This window comes from Lepidochelys kempii, chromosome 1 (genome assembly GCF_965140265.1).
Source record: "Lepidochelys kempii isolate rLepKem1 chromosome 1, rLepKem1.hap2, whole genome shotgun sequence".
Lineage (NCBI taxonomy): Eukaryota > Metazoa > Chordata > Testudines > Cheloniidae > Lepidochelys > Lepidochelys kempii.
Genome location: NC_133256.1, coordinates 139,750,306 through 139,771,851, shown reverse-complemented (window position 1 = coordinate 139,771,851; position 21,546 = coordinate 139,750,306). Strand labels below are relative to the sequence as shown.

Sequence of the window (21,546 nt, the reverse complement as noted above, 5' to 3'; positions counted from 1 at the left end):
CTTTAGAAAGGGAGATAGAATCCAGGAATTCACCTGTCACCCCAGAAATTCTGAAAACTATCTACCTTACAGCACCCATTATACCCAATGTCAGTGAAGAAAGCACAACAGCTGTTTTCTGCTAAAATGATTCAGTGCAGTAGTTAAGAATGTTGATGGTGTCAGTTGATTACAGAGATTGACATTGAGCTAGTAGGTGCTCTGCAGGTTACAGCATCAGCTAATATCAAGAACGTGAACAACAAATTCCATTGTCGATGTACATATGCGTGTGAGATCAGATTCTTTTTGGCTAGAAGTGACCATCAGGCCTTGTCTGCATTCTAAGTGCCCTTGCAGCCTCACCCAGGGGCATAAAAGAGAGAGCAGGCCCATCCACCCCTCAGTTCCTTCTTACTGCCTTGGCTGTGAAATCAAACCATTGGCGGTGTTCCCTTAACCTAATTGCACAGGGCACAAGGTATCTTGGTTATTAGCTGTATTGGTATTAGTTAACATAATTAAATTTCCTTTTGCCCATTGGCCTGTAATACTTAATTATTTATTTATTTAGCATATTTAGGCAATCAGTTAGCCTAGCCACCCTCTCCCTCTTTCGTTTAGGGGCAGTGGGATCATGGCAGAAGCCAAGAAACCAGGATTTAAGAGGTTTCAAATGACATTTCCTTACCCATCAAAAATGGTCACTCTTAATGCCTGATATGTTGTAGGGAAGGACACATTCTTGGATGATTATCTGTGTGACGGTTTTTTTCCAAGCCCACCCAGAGAACAAGGGCAATGAGGCTGAAACTTTTCCTTCTGGAGAAGTCAACGAAAGCTGTAAAGTAATGGAGATCTTTGGCGAGCCTCAACAGGCAAGCTAGTTGCTCTGTCTGTGACCTGGTGAGCTGACACACCCTCCTCCCCCCTCCTCCCCCAATCAGGAAGACTTCTAGCATGCCCCACCATGAGAAGTCTTTTAGCAAATCAACCTGATCAGCACCATCATGGGTACCAGAATCGAAGACCTCTAGACATAAGGGCTATAGGAGAAGGGACTTCTCTAAAAAGCCTTATTCAGCCCATGCTCCAGAATTGCCATTTTGGGTCGCAGCCACAAAATGCTCTTGACCATACTTCTGCACCATCTCGTACCATCCTCAGCTTGAATACACATGGAGCGCACAGACCATACTTTACCATCATCCGTGGTGCGTTCCCAGGTTCCCATGGACCTCTGTTTAGGCCCGCTGGTACAACCCAGGCTCCTCTCCCATGGGAGACTCATGGCTGACTTCCCTCATATGACTTTCTACTGTGGGTGCCCTTGTGGCGCCATTCTTGCTTCCTACCTAAGGTCTCCTCAGAAATCCACATCAATCAGGACATTTGACGACCAGTATTTTACCCAAAGCCTCATCCTTTGAGGGAGGAGCCTAGGCTCCGTTCCCTGGACTTAAGAAGGACCCTTGTCTTTTATTTCAAGAGAACTGGGCCTTTCAGGACTTCCCCCAGACTCTTCATCTCCTTCACTGAGAGAATGACAAGACAACTGATTTCTACTCAGACTTTCTAAGTATGTTTCACTGTGTATTCAAGCTTATTACAAAGATTTTGAGGTGCATCCCCTTCCTAGAGTGACTGCACATTACACCAGGGACCAATCTTGATAGTCCTTAAAGATGTATACGGAACCATAACTCAAAGAAGAAAGAGAGGTTACTTACCTGTATAGTAAATGAAGTTCTTTGAGATGTTCTTAGAGATCTTTTGTCTGTGTGGGTGCTCCAGCACCTACTTTCCTTCCCTTCTGCTGCGGAGTCTCTTTGGGCTTCGTAGTTGAGAAGGAACTTGAGAAATGGCTGGTCCTCCTCTTCCAATATACCCTCCCACCAGAGCACAAGAGGGTGTAGGGTGCAGTCACGGATCTGTGGACACTACTGGCTAAAATCTCCAATCAGGAGTGCCTGGGCACGGGCAGTAGCACGTCCGATAGTGGAGTGGCCATAGTGTTAAAACATGTAAAAACTCCAGTTACTGTACAGGTAAGTAATCCTTCTTTTGGGGGGGAGACGATATTTAGTATTTAATATCATAATATTGTATTTTTAGAATAGATGAAATCTGTAATAGCTCTCTAGGTGTACATGTGTGTCAGACATATTAATGACGTATATGAAAGTAAAGAAGTATTGCAGCAAATTTCATCTCACTGATGCATCCTAATATAATACTCCTATGAAAGTCAGCATCACTGGTTCTTTTTGTGCTTTTATCATCTTTTTAAGAGGTGCAAACAGCTCCTCAGATCCTAGTAATAAATTTAGACTTTGAGACCAGCATGAAAAGTCAAATACTTCTTGTATTAAAAAGCCTTTGGATGGAAGTCCTTACACCTCTGCTTAATTGTATCTTGCTGCTTTGGCTGTATTAACCATACTTCATTGTAAGGACAAAGCTGTTGCACTGTCTCTTTCTGGTTAAACTAGGGCATTCAGAAGGCCAAACTATCTCCTCACAAAGAATCTCAAAATGGATCTATGACGAAGTGGAAATGTTCTTAATGTTTTGTCTGAATACTGTGTGTACCTCAGTTTCCCCTATGTTGGTGGTGGGATAAGAGTGTGTGATCGTTGCAGAGACCCCTAGAGGGCAGGCGTGACTGACGATTGCCTGGGCACAGAGAATGGCCGACACTGAATCCTGGCAACTGATGGTTGGGCCCCCTCCTCTGCAAGAATCAGCCGGAAGTGTTGGAGAACAAAATTAGAGGTGCAAGCCAGGTGACTTGTTTGCCCAGGAAAGAGACGAAGGAGGCGGGGCAGCAGGTCCTGATTGAGGCTGGCTGCAGGAAGCTAGGCAGTGTCCTGGTTTGGGACTCAGGGAGAGCCCTGGTCTCTAGGGTCTGGATCCCTCCAAGGTGGACTTTGCTGAATGTTCCTGATTTCTGTGCTGAAAAGCTCTGTTCTACACTGTGATCCTGTTGACAAATAAACCCTTCTGTTTTACAACGCTGGCTGAGAGTCACTGCTGACTGCAAAGTTGGGATGGATGGCCTCTTTGGTTCGTGTAAGTCTTCCCCAGGTGTCCTTTCCAGGTGGACTCACTGTGGGAAGCTCATGGTGTGAACTGGGTGCTGCTGAATGATCTGAGGTCAAATACAGGAAGCACTGAAGCCGAGGAGGCTTTTTGCCCTGGTGATAGTGTGCCCTCAGGGTGGGGAGACACTACACACGCTAGAGTCCTGCCTGACCGAGACTGACTGTGACAGGATCACGCAGTGCATCTTTGTGTTACTAGTTGGCTGGTACTGAACATCAATGCCTGCTGCACCAGAACTCAGGCGATTTTTGTCTGGCTCAGATGTGCCAATATCAGAGACCTGCAAGGCAACAATGTGGAGTAACTTACTTTTATCAAGCACTGTGCCTTAGACATAGCTGCTAGGCCAGATGTCGGGGGCGCAATTTTAAAAAAAAATATTTTAAACTGGTTAAATAGGTAAAAACTGCGTGATACTCTCTTTAAAGGATAATGTTTGTGGAGAAGCCAACCAATTGCATTCGATCATTAGATTCAAATAAATGAGTACATGTAGCCCTACTCCTGGCTTGACCCCAGTGTTGTCTTCTGTATCGTGGTGGTACAAAGACCTTTTCTGCAACATATAGAGAGTGGACAGGTCCAGTGCCTGGCTGTGCAGCCCCTACACAGCACTTACGTGGTGCAGAGGGCCTTGCACATGGCCCTCCTCACCTAGGTGAATTTCCTTCTCCAACCTTCTGCATGCATGAGTAAATGATTATAAATGAACTGTATAAGCAAACTGCATTCCCTTGGAAAGGAAGCTAAAAAAATATTGATTTACTATACCTTTAAAATACTTCTTAGTTGAATGTTCAGACAAACTCATATAAAATATGAATATCACATGATAAACTTTAAATTAGTATTCCTGTTTGGCTTAACAGTTAGTATGTTGTTTAGCAACTTTATTTTCTGAGGTTTTTTTGTTGTTGTTGTTTTTTGTGAGGGGGGGAACCAGGAATAAATAGCATCTTAACATCTGCAACAGCATTTTGCTATCAGTCTACTTAGTGTGGAGATCAGCACAGGAAGCCTACTATCAGCTACATGAATACTACTGCCTTCCATTTTTTTCTTTCTTTACCACAGGGGGCGGGGGAAGGGGAGGGAAGGGGAAATCAGGCCTCGTTTTTCTAACAGTATCTGACTCGCCTGACAGGAAATTTTCTAATTGCTGGAACAGCTAGTAGCAGCAAGAACATTAGGGTTTGGTCTTCTCTGTTAAACTTAGGATCACTCAGTCAGAATATTTAAACATTATGGTTTCTTAGCCATGTTTAAGTTTCTGGCTCTACGTATTCGCTCTATTCGGGTAAGTTTGGTTTCTAATTTGAAATAATTGAACAAAAGTTTTGCATTGTGGAAACTGTAGTTAAACTGATAATTTTTAAGGTGGATTGGGATATTTACTGCTCTGTGAACTACATCTATGTTTGAACTAACTCGTAAACTTCTGATCTCTCAATTTATTATTTATGTATTCAATTCATATATTTTTTAAAACGTAGTGGAAACCTTCACCTTCTGTTAAACTTAAGTTCAGAGTAGCATTTCTTCAGGAATATTTTTGACTGTTAACAGCATATTTTACAATTTCCTGGGTCAAATTCCAGGTTTGTTTTAAACTTAATACTTAGTAGTTAGCTTTTGATATTTTTGCAAAGTACTATACAAATGCAGTTTAACGTATCTTGGAATATAACTCAAAGAATTTTAGTTTATAAATGACATTAAATGTCTTCCTTTTAAATATTAAGAAGCTAGTAGCCGACCGCTTATAAGGAAAAGTGACACTTTTTTGCTTGGATTATAGCTAAGATTTTAAGAGATTATATGCCTAGCTCAATTTAAATGGTACCAAAGACAGCAATTTTTAACTTTAACAAATTGTGCATTTTTTATATTTCTTTTTTTTTTACATAGTTTAATGGAACCTTCTAGGCACACAATTGTTTTCTCTTACACAATTTTCTAGTCATAAAGATATATGCAATATTCCTATGTAAATACATACCGTAACATTTATAATTTTATTGTCTCTGAAGCTCAAAAACGAATTTTCATATTGCCTGACTGTTCCTCCAATGAGTCTAAGCATTTTTCAGTTTGAAGAATTGCTCATGTGTCTTAGGATGCTGGTATTACTTTTTAAAATGTTTTTAAAAATTAAAATGCAAAATTGTATGGAATTGATAAACAGAAAATTGGCCAAGATTGACTTGCTACTTTTTTTTAGCAGCATTGCTATATATTTGAAGTTTTGAGGGCTTTGAAATGTTCCATAGAGGAATTTGTAATATGATTCATTTGACCAAACCACTGTGTATATGCTGTTGCTCAGGCAGGATAAATTTTAGTATACCTCTAAAATAGTTTTTTTGTCAAATTTAATAAAAATAGAAATTGTTTGTGTGTGGTGTCAGCAGCAGTAGACTCTAAATAAAATATTGTTGTTCTGTCATCGGGTTGATACTCCCTCCATTTTTCTCTAAATTTGTGGGTACTGCATATGTTCAGGAAATTTTTCTAACCTCACTGGGAGCTGAATTTCTCTTTTTAATAGAAAGAATGTTTAACTGCTTTCACTGAAAGTGCTCACAAAGAATAGGATCAAAATTTGTGAACTTTCCATTGAAATCACTAGGAAATGCAAGTTATACCCTGAATGGTTTTTTTCCTATGCTGACATCCATAGTCTAGTTCATGCGATAATTTTGTATTGTTGAAAGAAAAATATGTAGTTTTAAAATATAATGTAGTTTTTTTATGAATAATACCTAGATTAACTAGATCATAGAAATTGTACAGTTTTACAACTGATCCTAAAAGAAAAGGAGTACTTGTGGCACCTTAGAGACTAACCAATTTATTTGAGCTCACGAAAGCTTATGCTCAAATAAATTGGTTAGTCTCTAAGGTGCCACAAGTACTCCTTTTCTTTTTGCGAATACAGACTAACACGGCTGTTACTCTGACAACTGATCCTGAAATTCTACTTCACCCTTAGCAGTGGGATTTCACCCTGCTGCTGTACCTGGGGAACTTAGTTACCTCCTCCTTCTCCCTGTATCTGTACTTCAAAGTCTGGAGACCAAAGGAACTTTGAGGGAAGAAGCATCTTTAGAGTTCATCTCTCCCAGCACTGCTGGAACCAGATATGTGACCAGAGGGCCTTATCTATGGTATGTCTACACTACCCAACGGATCGGCGGTCAGCGATTGATCCAGTGGGGGTCGATTCATCACGTCTAATCTAGACGCAATAGATCGATCCCTGAGCGCTCTCCCATCGACTCCTGTACTCCACTGCTGCGAGAGGCGCCGGTGGAGTCGATGGGGGAGAGGCAGCAGTTGACTCACCGTGGTGAAGACACCATAGTAAGTCAATCTAAGTATGTCAACTTCAGCTATGTTCACATAGTTGAAGTTGTGTAACTTAGATTGAAGTTTAGAGGATTATATGGAGAGTGATTGCTATTTTAAAAACACACGTAACAGTGTTACCACACTATACGCACTTTAATTTTGTTTTTAATGCAAAAAACATTTCTTAAACTCTGGCATATCAGATAAAAGATGACTGGTTTGCATTTTGTACAGTTTGTTTGCTTTTACAAAGTTTTGTTTAGGGGGGTATTTTAGTTTTCTAGATAGCACTGAAGTGATTTGTCCTGACATTCATAGCAAGCTACAGAAAGTAAATGCATCTAGGAGACTTCCTGACTTAAGGGAGGGGAGGAAAAGGAAATTATGTATGAGTCAGGGCGCTGTGCCAACATTGAGTCATCCTTTTAAAATCGCTTGATATCATTCTGTAGGATTAGTGTCCTTAACAGTGGGGTACCAGAACATTATTATTATGTAACTTCATTAACAGACACTTTAAATGTACTAAATGATGTTGAAATTATTCCCTATATTATTTTTCTATTAGAAATTTCATATAGTGTATTTTCAGTATAAATCACAGAACTTTGCCAGATGTAGTAATTGTAATTGGTAAATGCATTCAGGGGTTAAAATAAATAGGCAGAGGAAACTTCCAGCCGTGCTTGCAACAGACCCAGGTAACTTCCCACAATGCTTCTCTTTTCATATAGTTACCATTATATAGTTTCATTCATATCTTTTCTGTTGATGAATACTCATAAGACTTGAAAAAATCCATTTGCCCATAGTGAGTAAAACTTTTTTCTGCTATTACCTTTCATAGAATCTATACAAAAACAGTTTCCTGTACAAAAACAGTTTCTATCCTTTATGGCTGTCCAGATAACACTTCCAAACACAGACTAACCCTTCATGCCTGACTAACTCTAGTAATGTTACTTTTAATAAAAACAACATTGACCAATAAGTACAGTGTACATTACAATAACAAACTGTTGCTCTCCGTGGCAGGAACTATTAATAAGTGCTATGGGGGAAAAGGTAAGTTTTCAACTCTGCAGAAATAGTTTAACTCATATTTAGTTATGAAATAGATTTTCATTTTAGAGCTGGTCTTTTATCTTTTGTTCTTATAGAAAGTTGACAGTTCTTACATTTTTTTTTTTTTATTTTTTTTTATAACTCCTTTTTTGTTGGAAACCAAACCAGCAGAGGAGCTCAGTCTCAATGTCTGGTTTCTGGTTCCCATTTACATAGAAATGGATATTGGATCTACAAAAATAAGGTAAGGATTCCCTAATTGTGATCCAGACATTCTAATTTAAAAACTAGCTCTCTACAAAATTAAATTGTGGCCTATATCAATTGGATTTTAAAAGCTGTCTCAACTAACAGATTTCAGAATTCAATATAATTTTAAATGGGGAATCATCCAATGGAAGAGATTCTAGTAAGAATTTAAGGCCAGAAGGGACCACTAGATATTCTAGTCTGATCTTCTGCGTTTCACAGGCCATCAACATCACCCGTGTAGTAAACCCATGGGGATCTGGACGTGCCTCATTGATATTCAATATATTAATGATCTGGAAGAAAACAATATTGTTGGTAATGTTTGCAGATGACCCAGATTAATTGGAGAGTAACTGTCTTCTCAGTTTTAGAGAGCCATCTGATTCACACTATATGCTAGTCTTACTTAAACCTGAATTTTAATAGTTAAATACAAGGTTGTACATCTAGAAACAAAGAATGTAGGTCACACTGACAAGATGGGAGACTGTGTTTTGGAAAGCAGTGACTCAGAAAAGGACTTCTAGGTCATGGTGAATAAACCCTCTAAACATGAGCACATGGTGCAGTGGTTAAGAGAGCAAATGTGGTTCTTGTATGTATAAACAGGAAAATATTAGAAGTAGGTTGGTGGTATTGCTACAGTATACAGTATTAGTGAACCATTACTGGAGTACTCTGTCTAGTTCTACTGTCAACACTTCAAAAAAGGATGCTGAAAATTGGAAAGGATTCAGAAAAGAGAGAAGAATAATTTACGGTCTGGAAAACCTGCTTTACAATGAGAGACTAATCAGCAAAGTCTGTTTAGCTTATCAAAGAAATGGTTAAGCGGTGATTAGATCAAAGTTTATAAGTACCTGCACATGGAAAACATTTCAGATAGTAGATGGCACTTTAATGTAGCAGAAAGGGGCATAACAAGATCAGCTGAGGGAAGCAGAAGCTGGACAAATTCAGACTAGAATTAAAGTGCCAGTTTTTAAGTGAGGATAAATAACATTTGGAAAAACTTACCAAGGGGCGTGGTGGATTTGTCATCACTTTAAATATTTATATCAAGATTGAGTGTCTTTCTAAAATACATGCTCTAGCTCAACCAGAAGTAATGGGCTTGATTCAGGTATCACTTGGTGAAAATCTATAGACTGTTGCCAGAGATCAGACTAATTGATCACAAATGCCCTTTCTGGCATTACAATATTAATCTAATAGTTTTTTAAATGTCTGTAACCAACAACAGCTCACATCTCCAGCTTGGTCTTTCAGCTTGTCTTTTGCGTTTGCCTATTGAGGTCTGATAGCAACATAACTCACTGGGATTGGCCACTTCCGTCTGTTCACCTTGACCAAAAGTGGATTGGAGGGGAATATGTTCCAAAAACTCTTTAACATTCAACACCTTCCTTTAGGGCAGGGGTGGGCAAACATTTTGGCCTGAGGGCCACATCTGGGTATGGAAATTGTGTATGAGAAAGCTGTGTGAAATTACAATAGTAATCACCTGTAATCTCAACAAAGGAATTTCTTCTGAGTTGCAGAGAGAATTGTGAATAACTTCTCATTGAAACAGTTCTCTCCTCTGACCATTCTTTGGTCAGTCTGTCAGCAATGCTTGCTGTTCACATACAAACTCAAGGGTGTAATCCTGTGTCCAGAACTGGGTCAGCATGCAGGTTCAGATGTGCCTGTTATGGCCATCCATATCTCATTTCTCTCACCATAAAATATAAATTGACAGACCCTAGATCTTTTGTCGTGGTCCCATATGTTGTTTTGGAGGAAATAGGTTTAGCAAGCTAACAGTTGTTAGTAAGTATTCTGAGAGCAAAAATTCTCAGATCTCTTTCAGTCTCCCAATTCAGACCTAACAGATTTTCCAGTGATGTGCTACAATATCTAAAGAATGCCGAACTGTTGGCACAGTACTTACAGCTTGCTTTAGAGCTGCTCCATTGTGGACCCAGTGCCTTTTTCTTGTGCGCACAAGACTTGGTCTCAAGTGTCTGAACTGTTCCCTTCCAAAGACAAGGAATGGTGTTGGTCTTCATCTTTAAAGTCCTGAATGTTTTGGGGGTCAAACATGAGAGGGATGGAAACTATTACTTCTGTTACTTAATCCATGGAGGTAGGCACCTCTTCACCTAATCTAAACACTATTCATGAAGCTTGAAGAGAGATCTCATACTGCAAAGACAAAGGAAATGAAAGAAATCCACTAAACTCCACTAGAACTGCCTATTCCTGGAATTCTTGAGAGTTCTTCACTTCCATATTTGTGCAGGTGAAAGACCCAGAGTCTCTCTTCTGGATTTTGAGTGGAGTGTTCTCTTGTATTTTATTGTAAATAAGTTAGTGGTTATCACGTTATTAGAGATGAGTTAGGTTTTACCCTGTCTGAGAGTTTCTTTCAGTTTCAGTTCCAAGGAATGCCTTGATCACCGGGATTCCAGCCTTTTGTTTCCTGCAATAAGGTATGTCCATGAGCAACCTACACTCAAGAAGCAGACTGCCGAAAGGGCAAGATCCTTGGCACTGAAGTCTGGTAGGCATATGATTAAGAATAGTGTGTGGTCTAAGTCTAAGCACTCCTCTGCTTTGGTACTGCAGAAAATGGCATCATTGACTCCACACTTAGGCAGGCTTTGCTGAGTCCAGAGCCAAAACGAGCTCCTCCCATGTGCAAATCACCGCACTGTACCAACATTGTCTTGATACTGACCACACCAGAGGTACTTGCGGCTGCCAGGGAACTCTTGACCCTGTTGGTGCTGGTATCTCTGGCAGTACGAGAGTTGATGCTATTGGTGCATCAACCCAACAAGAACACTACAGCGCTCAGTACTGTGCCAGCCTCGTGTACACCTGATGGGTGGCCCTTCAGTACTGTCAAAAGGAAAACCCATGGTGCTTGCTTTTCTGTGGGCCTCTCCAGTTCGGCACTGATCACTGGAACTGTCTGAAACTGCACCTCTGTGGTGAGAGGAAGGAGAGTCATCTTCTAATTGGAGGTCGGGTCCAACGTTTCCCATCCTCAGAGCTGTTCTATATTAGCCCAGACTGCAGGATGTTAAGCACCGGAGAAGTGAGATACACCCTTCAGATTATTTCTACCTCCCCTTCCCTTTTCAGGGACCCCTCTCATGAAGAACTTCTGGTGCAGAAGGTTCCATCTCTCCTTCAGATGGGTGAGAAAGAGGAGGTTCCACAGAATTTAAGAGGGAAGGGTTTCTGTTCCTGTTGTTTCCTAACCCTGGAAGCAAAGGGAAGTCTCAGATCTATTCTACACCTGCATCAGCTTAACAGCTATCTGAAAGAGAAAGTTCTGTATGGTCAACCTGGCATCCAGCATTCCCTGTCTGGAGACTGGTATACTGCCCTTGATTTAAGAGACGCTTACTGTCATGTGTCAGTATACCACGGGCACACAAAGTTCTTTAGGTTTGTAGTGAAGCACTCACATTACCAGTTGTGGTGCTTCCTTTCAGCTTCCCTGCAGCTCCTTGAGTGTTTGTTTGCAAAATGCATAGCTAAGCAGAGTTCCTGAGGAAACTAGGAGTGCAGGTCTACCCTTATCTGGATGACTGGCGAGTCAGGGGTCAGTCCAAAGCCCAGGTTATATCCAGCATTCGACTCATTCAGTCAGCATTCAAGGCCTTAGACCTATAGATCAATGCAGGCAAGTCTACCCTGTGCCCAGTACACAGTATAGAGTTTATATGGATGGTGTTGGACTCTACCCAGGCCAGAGCATCCTTCCCAGTCAAGATTCCAATCTCTAGTGACACACCTGAAGCTTCCTCCAGTCAAAACAGTCCCAAACTGCATGACGCTCCTAGGGCACATGCCTTCATGCTCATATGTAGTACAACATGAGACTGCATCTCAGACGCCTCCAAATATGGCTGACCTCAGTGTACTTGCTAAGCCGTCTTCAGCTGGATGCTGTGCACATGGTTCCTGCATGAATACTAATTTCCCTGAATTGGTGGTTGGACCCTCTCAATGTTTGTGTAGTGTCCCCTTCATCTGCCCTCAACCCTCAGTGACTCTCGGCTGTAGGGTGGGGACCTCATGCCTCTGAACTCAGGCTCTTTGGTCCTTTGAAGGAACTCTCTTCATATCAACATCAGAGAACTCTGGGTGATTCATCTTGCCTGTCAGGCTTTCCTTCCCCATATGACAACTTCCTCATATAACAAAACCTGTTTTGTTCTTACAGGCAACACTGCAGCTATTTTTTACTTCAGTAGACAGGGAGGAGCTCACTCATCCCTCCTTTGTTAGGAAGCAGTTCACCTGTGGGAATTTTGCATAGCCCATTCAATCAACCTTGAGGCCTCTCATCTTCCAGGGATGCAGAACAAGTCAGCAGACTGCCTGAGCAGGTCATTTTTGAGTCATCATGAGTAGTCTCTTCCCCCAGAGGTAGCCAGATGCGTTTTCCAGCAGTGGAAGACTCCCCAAATAGACCTATTTGCAAATAAGTCAAACAGAAAATGTCACCAGTTCTGCCCCCTCCAAGACCAGGGTCTGGGCTCAATCACAGATGCCTTCTTTTCCCACTCCTACCCAGAGTGCTACTAAAAGTCAAGTGCCAACCATGCTTAGGCTATATTAATAGCCCCAGCATGGCCCTGCCAACACTGGTTCTCCACTGTACTGGACCTCTCAGTGGCATCTCCAGTCTCATTCCTGCTGCAGCTGAATCTAATCTCCCAAAACCACAGTCAGCTGCTCCACTCGAACCTGCAGTCCCTTCATCTAATGGCCTGGAAGTTCCATGGCTAAATCTCAGAAAACAGGCTTACTTGGAGGAAGTAGTAAAAAAACTCTCCATCAGGGCTGCCTACATGTCAAAATGGAAGCTGTTCTCTCTGAGATTGTCAAACTGGAGTCTGTCTGCTGCACCTGAAACAACAGGGCTTAGCAATTTCCTCTGTCAGGCTTCACTTGGCAGCAATACCAGCTTTCCACCCTCACATGGATAACTCTTTTTTTCTGATGACATGACCATAAGATTCCTTAAAGAAAGGTAAGGAGTACTTGTGGCACCTTAGAGACTAACCAGTTTATTTGAGCATAAGCTTTTGTGAGCTACAGCTCACTTCATTGGATGCATACTGTGGAAAGTGTAGAAGATCTTTTTATATACACACAAAGCATGAAAAAATACCTCCCCTCGCCCCACTCTCCTGCTGGTAATAGCTTATCTAAAGTGATCACTCTCCTTACAATGTTTATGATAATCAGATAAAGAAAGGTGGTACTCTCAATTAAGGGAACCCATTTGCCCTTGAGACCTGAACTTGGTTTTGTCCAGGCTTTAATGGGACCAACATTTGAGCCTTTAACAATGTGCTCCTTACTATGTCTTTCTTGGAAGGTGGTTTTCCTAATTGCTGTCACTTCTGCCAGAAGGGTCTCTGAACTGCGTGCCCTCACATCTGAACCACCATATACAGTCTTTTTGAAAGATAAGATTTACTTAAAACCCAGATGAGGGTGTATCTCTAAAGTAGTTTTCAAATTTTCATAAGTCAGTCAACTTACCTGTGTTTTACCTAAAACCACATGCAAATTTTGTTGGTCTGTCAGACTGATTGTGGCTCTAGCAAACAAAGAAAGGTCTTCCAGGCTCCTTTCAAAGAATTTTGTCTTGGATTATTTCTTGATCTGGCAGGCATTTCACCACAAGTCAAACTGACTGCTGATTCCACAAGATCGCAGTCATCCTCAACAGTATTACTAGTTCAGATCCCTATCCAGGACGTTCGTAAAGCAGCAACCTGGTCATCAGTGCACACTTTCTCCTGCCATTACACCATCACCCAGTACTCTAGAGATGATGCCAAATTTGGTTGAGCTGTTCTAAAGTCCGTGTGTACATGAACTCTTGATTCCTCCACCTATATTACTGCTTGGGAGTTGCCAAGAGTGGAATACACATGTGTAGTCACTCAAAGAAAAAATGGTTACTAACCTTTCATAACTGTTCGAGATATGTTGCACATGTCCATTCCACAAGCCATCCACCCTACCCCTCTACACCGGAGTTTCTGGAAAGAAGGAATTGAGGAGGCTTGGGGTCACCTGGGCCCTTCATACTGATGCCAGCAGAGTGCAGCAGCAGAGGATGCTCAAGCTGCCCGGACAGGAACCACCGAGGGGAAAAACTTTCAACAGCTGTGCAGGGGACGCATGCACACCAACAGTGGAATGGACACGTGCAACCCGTCTCAAAGAACAACAGTTACGAAAAATTAGTAACCACTTTTTCACTAAATGAATTACAAGCTTGTTTTATTTGACATCTTGCTTCTTAGGAAAAAAATAACTTGCTTAATCGTTGTGAAGTGAGCGTGAATGCACTGGAAAAAGAGGATTTTTACATCTTTTTTTTCATAAAGGTACATTTTCTGTGTTTTGACTTGCCAGAAATTGTGTGATGGTTAAATTACAGATTAATGTAGTTATTGTTTACTAATTTACTCATGTTCTATTAAATATTTTCTTGTGCCGTCATCGTTCTAATTACATATGGAATATAAAAAAAATCAGTGTACTCTTTTGCTTTGGTCTTATTAAGAATCTGTCACCAAATCAAGCAAGTTACTTTAACCAATAGAGATGCTTACACTTACAAGACAGTTATATAAACATTAGAAATGCATGTAGCAGTTAATGTAGAAACTTAAAGCTTTACAGAACTCTTGAAAGGCATCTTAAGATAAAATGGCAAGCTTTTATATAGGACGTGTAGGATGGAAGAGTTCCAAAAAGCCCATCTAGGTCTATTTTCACTTCACCCATTTGCAATCCTGTAATAAAACATGCAGTACAGTAAAAGTAATATGTCAGTCTCTGATTAATGATGCCTGCACCCCACTATGATACTAAATGTCTTGTGTTATGAATATACATTGTTCAGTCTGATTTTTTTCATTGAATGTCACTTCAAAACAGCAGCACAAAATGTCAGCAGAAGGGCTGTTGAAAGACTCATCAGAAAATCTTCAGGAGCCTTTTTTCTCTTTTTAATTAGGGCAAATGGGCAGTTGAGTGTTTTGTTAGATTAATCTCTAGAATATGGAGGGGAAAAAAAGAGTATTCAAAATGTTTTTACACATACACTCAAATATTAATACCAGATTATATTAGTTTTCTCATCAACATAAACAAAATTATAATTTTATTGACCGGTAAACTTATTGCATTTTCTGCAAACCTTTAATGCTTTGCCTAACAAAGAAGAGAAATTGTGAGTAACATTACTACTCTGTTGTACAGGTTGAACCTTTCGAGTCTGGCACTCTCTAGTCCGGCAACATCCATGGTCCGGCATGATTTTATTTCATGTTTTTTATGCTTTATCAACTTATTTCCTTGTGCCAATACAGTAAAATTGTGTAACAACACTAACACTTTGTTATGAAGAGAGCCAGTAAGCCTTAGCTAGGCGGTGTTGCAAGCGTTGTTTCGTTTATTCGCCTTAGCGAGATTAAAATAAAGAGACTCACTCGCTACAATATTGACCTCCCGTGGTTCGGCAAATCCTCTTGTTCGGCACTGGTCAGGTCCCAAGGGTGCTGGACTAGAGAGGCTCAACCTGTAGTACATATTGCTACAATAGTTCACAGTTCAGGTGGAAAGTATACAAGCAAGCATCAAACAGTAATTAATGTAAAACCACCAGCTACTTTCCATATTCATTTAAGATATTAAATGAACAGAACTTCTAACTTCATTGTCACGCTATGTGACCCAAACCCGGAATTAAAAATATGTAAATAAATCAAAATATAAAAGAATATTTCTTAAAATCCAAAAATTAGGCTGGAGGCAGGACTAGGATGTGGTTAATGGTTATTCTTGTTAATGTGAATTGTTGACCATCGTTATACTTCTTTTGAGCTCTTTTTCCTTCCTTTTCTCCCTGACCTATAATTTATATAAAATTTTTGACTTTTTTTTGTAAACTTGTCATCAAAATATTTTTTTTAAAATGCTTATTTTGGTAGAGTCTGAGGAATATTGTCACCACTTGTTTGTGTGCACAAGTGATTGTTAAAATGACATCAGATGGAATGTCTAGCATTGTGGAAAGAGGAGGGATTATATTAAATTTGTTACCACTCAAGATCAACTCATGTTGCTTACAGCTGGTATTACTGTTCTGTTCTGTTAGACAATAGCAGCTTTACTGGGCTGATATTTTGAATGTTATAATAAAGCATGGTGGACTCCAGTGCATTTCCTATAGTTTTATTTGTTCTCTCCAAGAAAACTAATATCTGAAATGTATGTACTGATCTTCTGACAAGATGATTACTGTCTAAACTATTAAATTTCATAGGCAATGTGTGTCTCAGAGTTCCTTTAGGAAGACTAACTATGAATTCAGGCATATTAAAGCATTTCAGTAACAATGTTCACAAAACCAAATTATTTTTAAACTGCTTCCTTATTAATCTGTTGCATTCAGAGCCAGTAGTTATCTCAGTAAAATTGTTTTTCATAGTCTCTTCCTATGGATTCCTTATAAAAAGGATCTATGTTGTGGATATATATCTTTGTCTCAAAGATTCCTTAAAAGCCCAGCCTGGGGAAATAAGTTTCATACTCCAGGCTTGGCTTCAGTGTGCCAGAGCAAACTGTTCCTGATTTGAATTGGTGGCTTTAATTTGATTAGTTAGATCATAAACAAGCAGAGAATTTTAGGTATCTTAAAATCTAGTTGGAACTACCATTCTGATGATGGAAAACTAGTTAAATTTGAGCAATGAATTTTCTAATTTTTTATCAGTGCAAATTAATAATATAGCTACAGAAATATTGTATATTAACTGTAAGGAGACCATGAACACATAGTAAGAATTTACAACCTTTATGTCAAAGTCTTTACTGTAAACTACATCATAGGTGCCATGACTGAAAATTTCCTAGGGGGAGTTCATAGGTGATGGTTTGTAAATTCAAATGTCCAAATGATACAACTGCATAACTATTATAGTTACAACTGGTTATAGGGTATTTTACATGGATTGGTCGAAATAATGTACAAAAAGTTTTTGTGAACAAGATATTTGTAAATGAATTGAAACGTGATCTAATTATGGACAACTTCAATAAAAAAGTACATGAAAACTGCTATTTTGAAGAAAGTTGAGAATTAAAAATGAGAATTAGGAAGAACCTGTGAGTCTGCACAAGATACTCAAAACAAATACCTTCTTTGACCTTTCAGTGTAAATTCAGATAATGCATATGAATAATGTATAATGTAATACCAAACCTCAAGGCTCCTGCTTCTCTGGGATTTTTCAGCAATATGAAAAGTGCTCAGACAGTTTGCTCTTCTGTTTCCATCTCCTAAAGGTCTGAGGTCAGTTCTCCCCCTTAATGGGTTACCCAAGAGGTATTCCCAAAATAACACTATACACATCTGAGTCCAGATATCTTAAATTAAAGCAATGTTTATTTGGCCTCGAATGTAAAATAAGTACAAAATATATGCAAGAAAGCATATAGTTTAATACTAGAATAGAAATACTGCTAGATGCACACACAATTTAGAATATTTCCAGCACTACAACTGAATAAGGTATTTATCTTGCAGCCTAAAAGCTGTGAGCTAGTATTCCCTTACCTCTTTCCCGTATGTTTTTGGTCCAGTTTGTGACCAGTTGCTCAAAAGAAAAATTTAATCAGTCTTCTATTGGTGAATTTTGCATGGTTAATCATGTTTAAAAAAAACAACCATTTCTCTGGTCAATTTCACCCTTGTGAATCAATAAACAGTAAAATGAAAGTGTTCCTCCTCTTGAACAAATTAACTTCCAGTACACCAGGTGTTTCATTCTTTGAGTTAGCTTTTTGTTTCTGTGTCACTGTTCTTGTTTAAGCACCAGTGTTGTATTTGATACTGTGAAATATGAATACAGATGTAGTTGCTGCCTTGAGGAGCTTACAATCTTAAGTTCTGATCCTGCAAAGACTTAAGCATGTTCTTGCTTTTCTGTTGCCTCTCAGATGAGACTCATATGTTATAATAAACTCATTAGTGTGTTTCCATCACACCTTTGCTTTATTAGTATACAAACTCCTCCAAAATCTAGGGTAATTGTGATAGCACACCTTTAGGGGAATTCAGTACTTTTTTTTTTTTTTTTTAGAGTTGTATAGCAAGGGAAATTTATATTTGGAAACAGGTTAAGATACAGTGGGGGAGTGGGGGGAATATTCTTAATCCAGGATAAGCGTGTTCACAGAGGGAGTTATTCCAGAAAAGCTTTAGTGCTTTAAATTCACACCTTACCTTATTCTGGAATAAGTTCCCAATGTAGACAAGCCCTAACCATCACACTGTGATACTGTTAAAGAAATGAATATTAATTCATTGTCATATTATATTTTGTTTCCTTGTAAACTTTATTTAGTAACTGTGAATCTCACTGTAGGGAGAGCTGGTAGCAACCACTATGTTTAAGTTGCCTAATGCCATTACAAAAAAAAGATTACCTTGTTTATGAGAGCTTTAACACATCCATTGTTTGCAGCAGGCATTTGAGTTCAACATGGAGAAACCGCTGGAGCGAGGGCAGTGCCTGTTCTTTGTCTTGTGACATTACATTAAGGCTTTGCTGGAATATAAACTGTTGAAAATCTGTTTCCTTTTGTCATTTGCAAGACTCCAGAAAAATTGTGCCAAAATGTCTGAACATGAATATTCTAAGTGTGGGCTGATGCCACTATTGCAGCAGAACACACTAGGAACACTGGGAGCTGCCAGAGCAGCCATAGTGGGAGTGGAAAAAGTTGGGGGAGAGTTACAGGCTAGGCTTCCTCAAGACCTAGTACCTAGTCCATTTTTTCCTTTCTATTCTCGAGGGCTACTGTGTGAGGCAGGAGCTCCTCTAGTCCCAGGGAAGGAAGGGAGAGAGAAAGCCCGGTCATACCCAGCACCTGGCCTCAGTGGCTCATTTTCCTTCCCACTTCCTGTCCCTTCCAGGATAACAGCTGCCAATTAATGTAGTTTACTACTATTTGAATGACAGAACTATCTGTGCTGCAGTATTGAAGACCTAAGATTCACTGATGATGATAGGGTGGGTGGAGTTTATTCCTTTTAAAAACATGCACACACATTCACACCCCCAAGTAAGGAGCTCTTACTTTAAAAAACTACGTTTAAAGAATATTATTTAGGTAGCAAAGTCAAGCATTCAAACGTTAGGAATTAGAAAATTTGAGGTTGACTGACCAACCTAAATTCTGCCTCTGTGGGTATCTGCATGATGATAGTCTCTTAAATACACACACCATTTTTTCCCATGGTATTCATGCCTCCTTCAGCACACAGGATGGGCGCGCAGAGACAGAATTAGGTTATGCACTGTTGTATGAAGGCCTTAAGAAAAAATTTGGGTAAATGGTATCTTTTGAGAGGAACAGGGTACCCAGGGCAACCAGGGGTATGAAAGCTAGTTAAATCACAGTTGTTGTATTAGTTTAAAATCAAGTTTCTTCTTTGATAGTAATATTCCTTTGCTTTCTTGTGTTTCATGCACCTTATTTGTGTTTTCTAGAGTGGTACTGGTAAAGCCAGTTGTCTAGCCAACCACCTCTGTTGAGCTGAGCAGATAATGTAGTCTGTGGAGATCCAGGTCTCCATAGAGCTGGTTGGTGCAGGAACAGAAAATATCTACAGTCAGTATATACTCAGACAATTCTTCCGTAGTGTGCTATTCCCTCACCTGGAATTTTGTAAAACTACAGTGGAAAGATTAAAAAGTACCTAATCCCCTAATCACATCCTTAATTTAAAGGTTAAAAATGTATAGGTTCACCTGTGAATAACTCTATCAGAGTGTTTCTGTCATGCTCTCTACAACAACAGAGTGGAAGGCGACCGCATTAAAACAAATATTTCTCCCTCCAAAAACACCACCTTATGGATAGTTTCTGATGCTAGGGGAATGTCCGGTAAGCATTCTTAGCCATTTTGCACCAGAAATCGACATCTGCTCTTATTTCTGTTTTCCTATTTTTAAAAAAAAGGGGGGGGCGGGGGAGAAGCTTGTATTGCACATTAAGGATGCAGGTTCTCTATTCTAAAGTCCATACTATATGTAAATTTGAAAAGGATCCGTAGACACACTGTATGTTCATCCACATGCTTATGCAGGACTAGAAGTAAACTGTAAATAGGATTAATTTTACTCACTAATGACTCTGGATCTTTTTAATAAGAGTTTTTCAAAAAAAAAAAAAAAAAGCCAGTCTGTGAACACATGGGGGGGGAATGGGAATTTCAGTGCATTTCTAAATCTGTTGTGCTCAAGCGGTCACATGTAAAATGTACATGTTTAGCTGTAGTTCATGCACTTAAATGTATAGAACTGTCAGAAATAGTGCTGAAAAAGCCAGATCTAGTCAAATAGCAGACCTATGGTGATAGACCATAAAGATGGAACAAGTGCAAAATTTGGAGAACAAACATACAACTAGATTTTGCTGGCCTTGATTAATAATAATGTAATCATGTTTATTACCATAGTGCTTAAGGGCCAACCAAGAACGGGGCCCTCATGTGCTAGGCATGGTACAAAGGGAACAGTAGACCATCCCTGCCTCTAAGAACTTAGTCTCAATAGACAAGACTGACACAAGACTGTGGAGAAGGAATATAGCGCACAGAGCGAACAATGTGGTGATAGCAAGTGTGTTACACAGTTTTTTAGGGGGAGGGAGATTTACTTGGAAGGGGATAAGCAAAGTGGAAAGAAAAAGGAAGAGGGGGATGAAGGAGACAGAAGAGGGAAAGAGGAGCAGATTCAGAAGAAGTGAAGAGACTAGCGGGAGGGGTAAAACAAAGGGGGGGGGGAATGTTTTCAGATTAGAAAATAGTTGTAAAGGCAATTTTGATGTTATCCACAACAGTCCATGGGAAAAAAGTAAGAATGTAGAGAAAGTTGCACAAGCAGTTAAATGTAGTTTTGGCATGTTTGTTGTCTTTTGTCTTAATTAGTTGGATAGCTTGCAGTCAGTGCTGTTTAGGCTGCCAGTAATGGATGAGAATGTGGAAGATGATTCTGTTTTAGAAGTTCTGATGATGATGGCAAAGAAATAGCAGTGCCAAAAGATGTGCAATTTGTGTCTTCTTTTCACGATAACTTGTCAGTTTTAAAATGCTCTTTCGCAGCAAGGAGCCCTGATTCTCAGGTGCTTTCTACCTGAATGTGTGCAAAGTAGAGTTAACTGAAGAACAGAGAAGGCTGGTAGATTTCACTGCTATGTGAAGCCTTCTGCTGACCGCTCTCTCCCATTAGAAGAAAATGCTAAAAAATCTGCAGCACCCTTTAAAGAATGGATCCAAGTAAGGATTGGTTCAGTCTTCCCTCAGAGTTCCCCAGTGCCCAAACTATTTTCTTGAGGTAGATGCAGAAGAGAAGATTTGCCTATAATGAAGATCAAATTCTAATTTGGCAAATGTAAGATAGCATTGTGAATTAACAGAAGTCTTATCAGAAATGTGAAATGTGATTTTTCAAAAAAAAAGGTTGATAGGGTTTTTATTTTAATTTGTTGCAAGGAATCAATAAGTAATTGTTATAACTGATGAGCTTCCTTATTTAGGTCATTATAATGTACTTCTGAGAGAAGCTTTAACAAGACTTCAGATTTCTATCTCTAATAGTGTGATTATGTATAAAATCCCTTTCAGGTTAATTATTTTAAAATAAACATGTATGCAAGAGTAGTGCTGTTCTGGAAAGAGTACTACACTACCAG

General features: G+C 39.6%; 1 protein-coding gene across 5 annotated transcripts in view; it reads left to right on the top strand.

The window, feature by feature from the left end:
* RPS6KA3 (ribosomal protein S6 kinase A3) overlaps window positions 1-21,546 on the top strand; it is a 124,884-nt gene that overhangs the window by 10,795 nt on the left and 92,543 nt on the right. The window contains exon 1 of one of the 5 annotated variants that reach the window (XM_073357150.1): window positions 4,223-4,381. The exons of the other annotated variants lie outside the window; for them this stretch is intronic. Coding sequence (XP_073213251.1) covers window positions 4,343-4,381 — 39 coding nt within the window. The 5' untranslated portion in view covers window positions 4,223-4,342. Of the gene's footprint in view, window positions 1-4,222; window positions 4,382-21,546 lie in introns of those variants that run through there. 5 annotated transcript variants of the gene reach the window in all.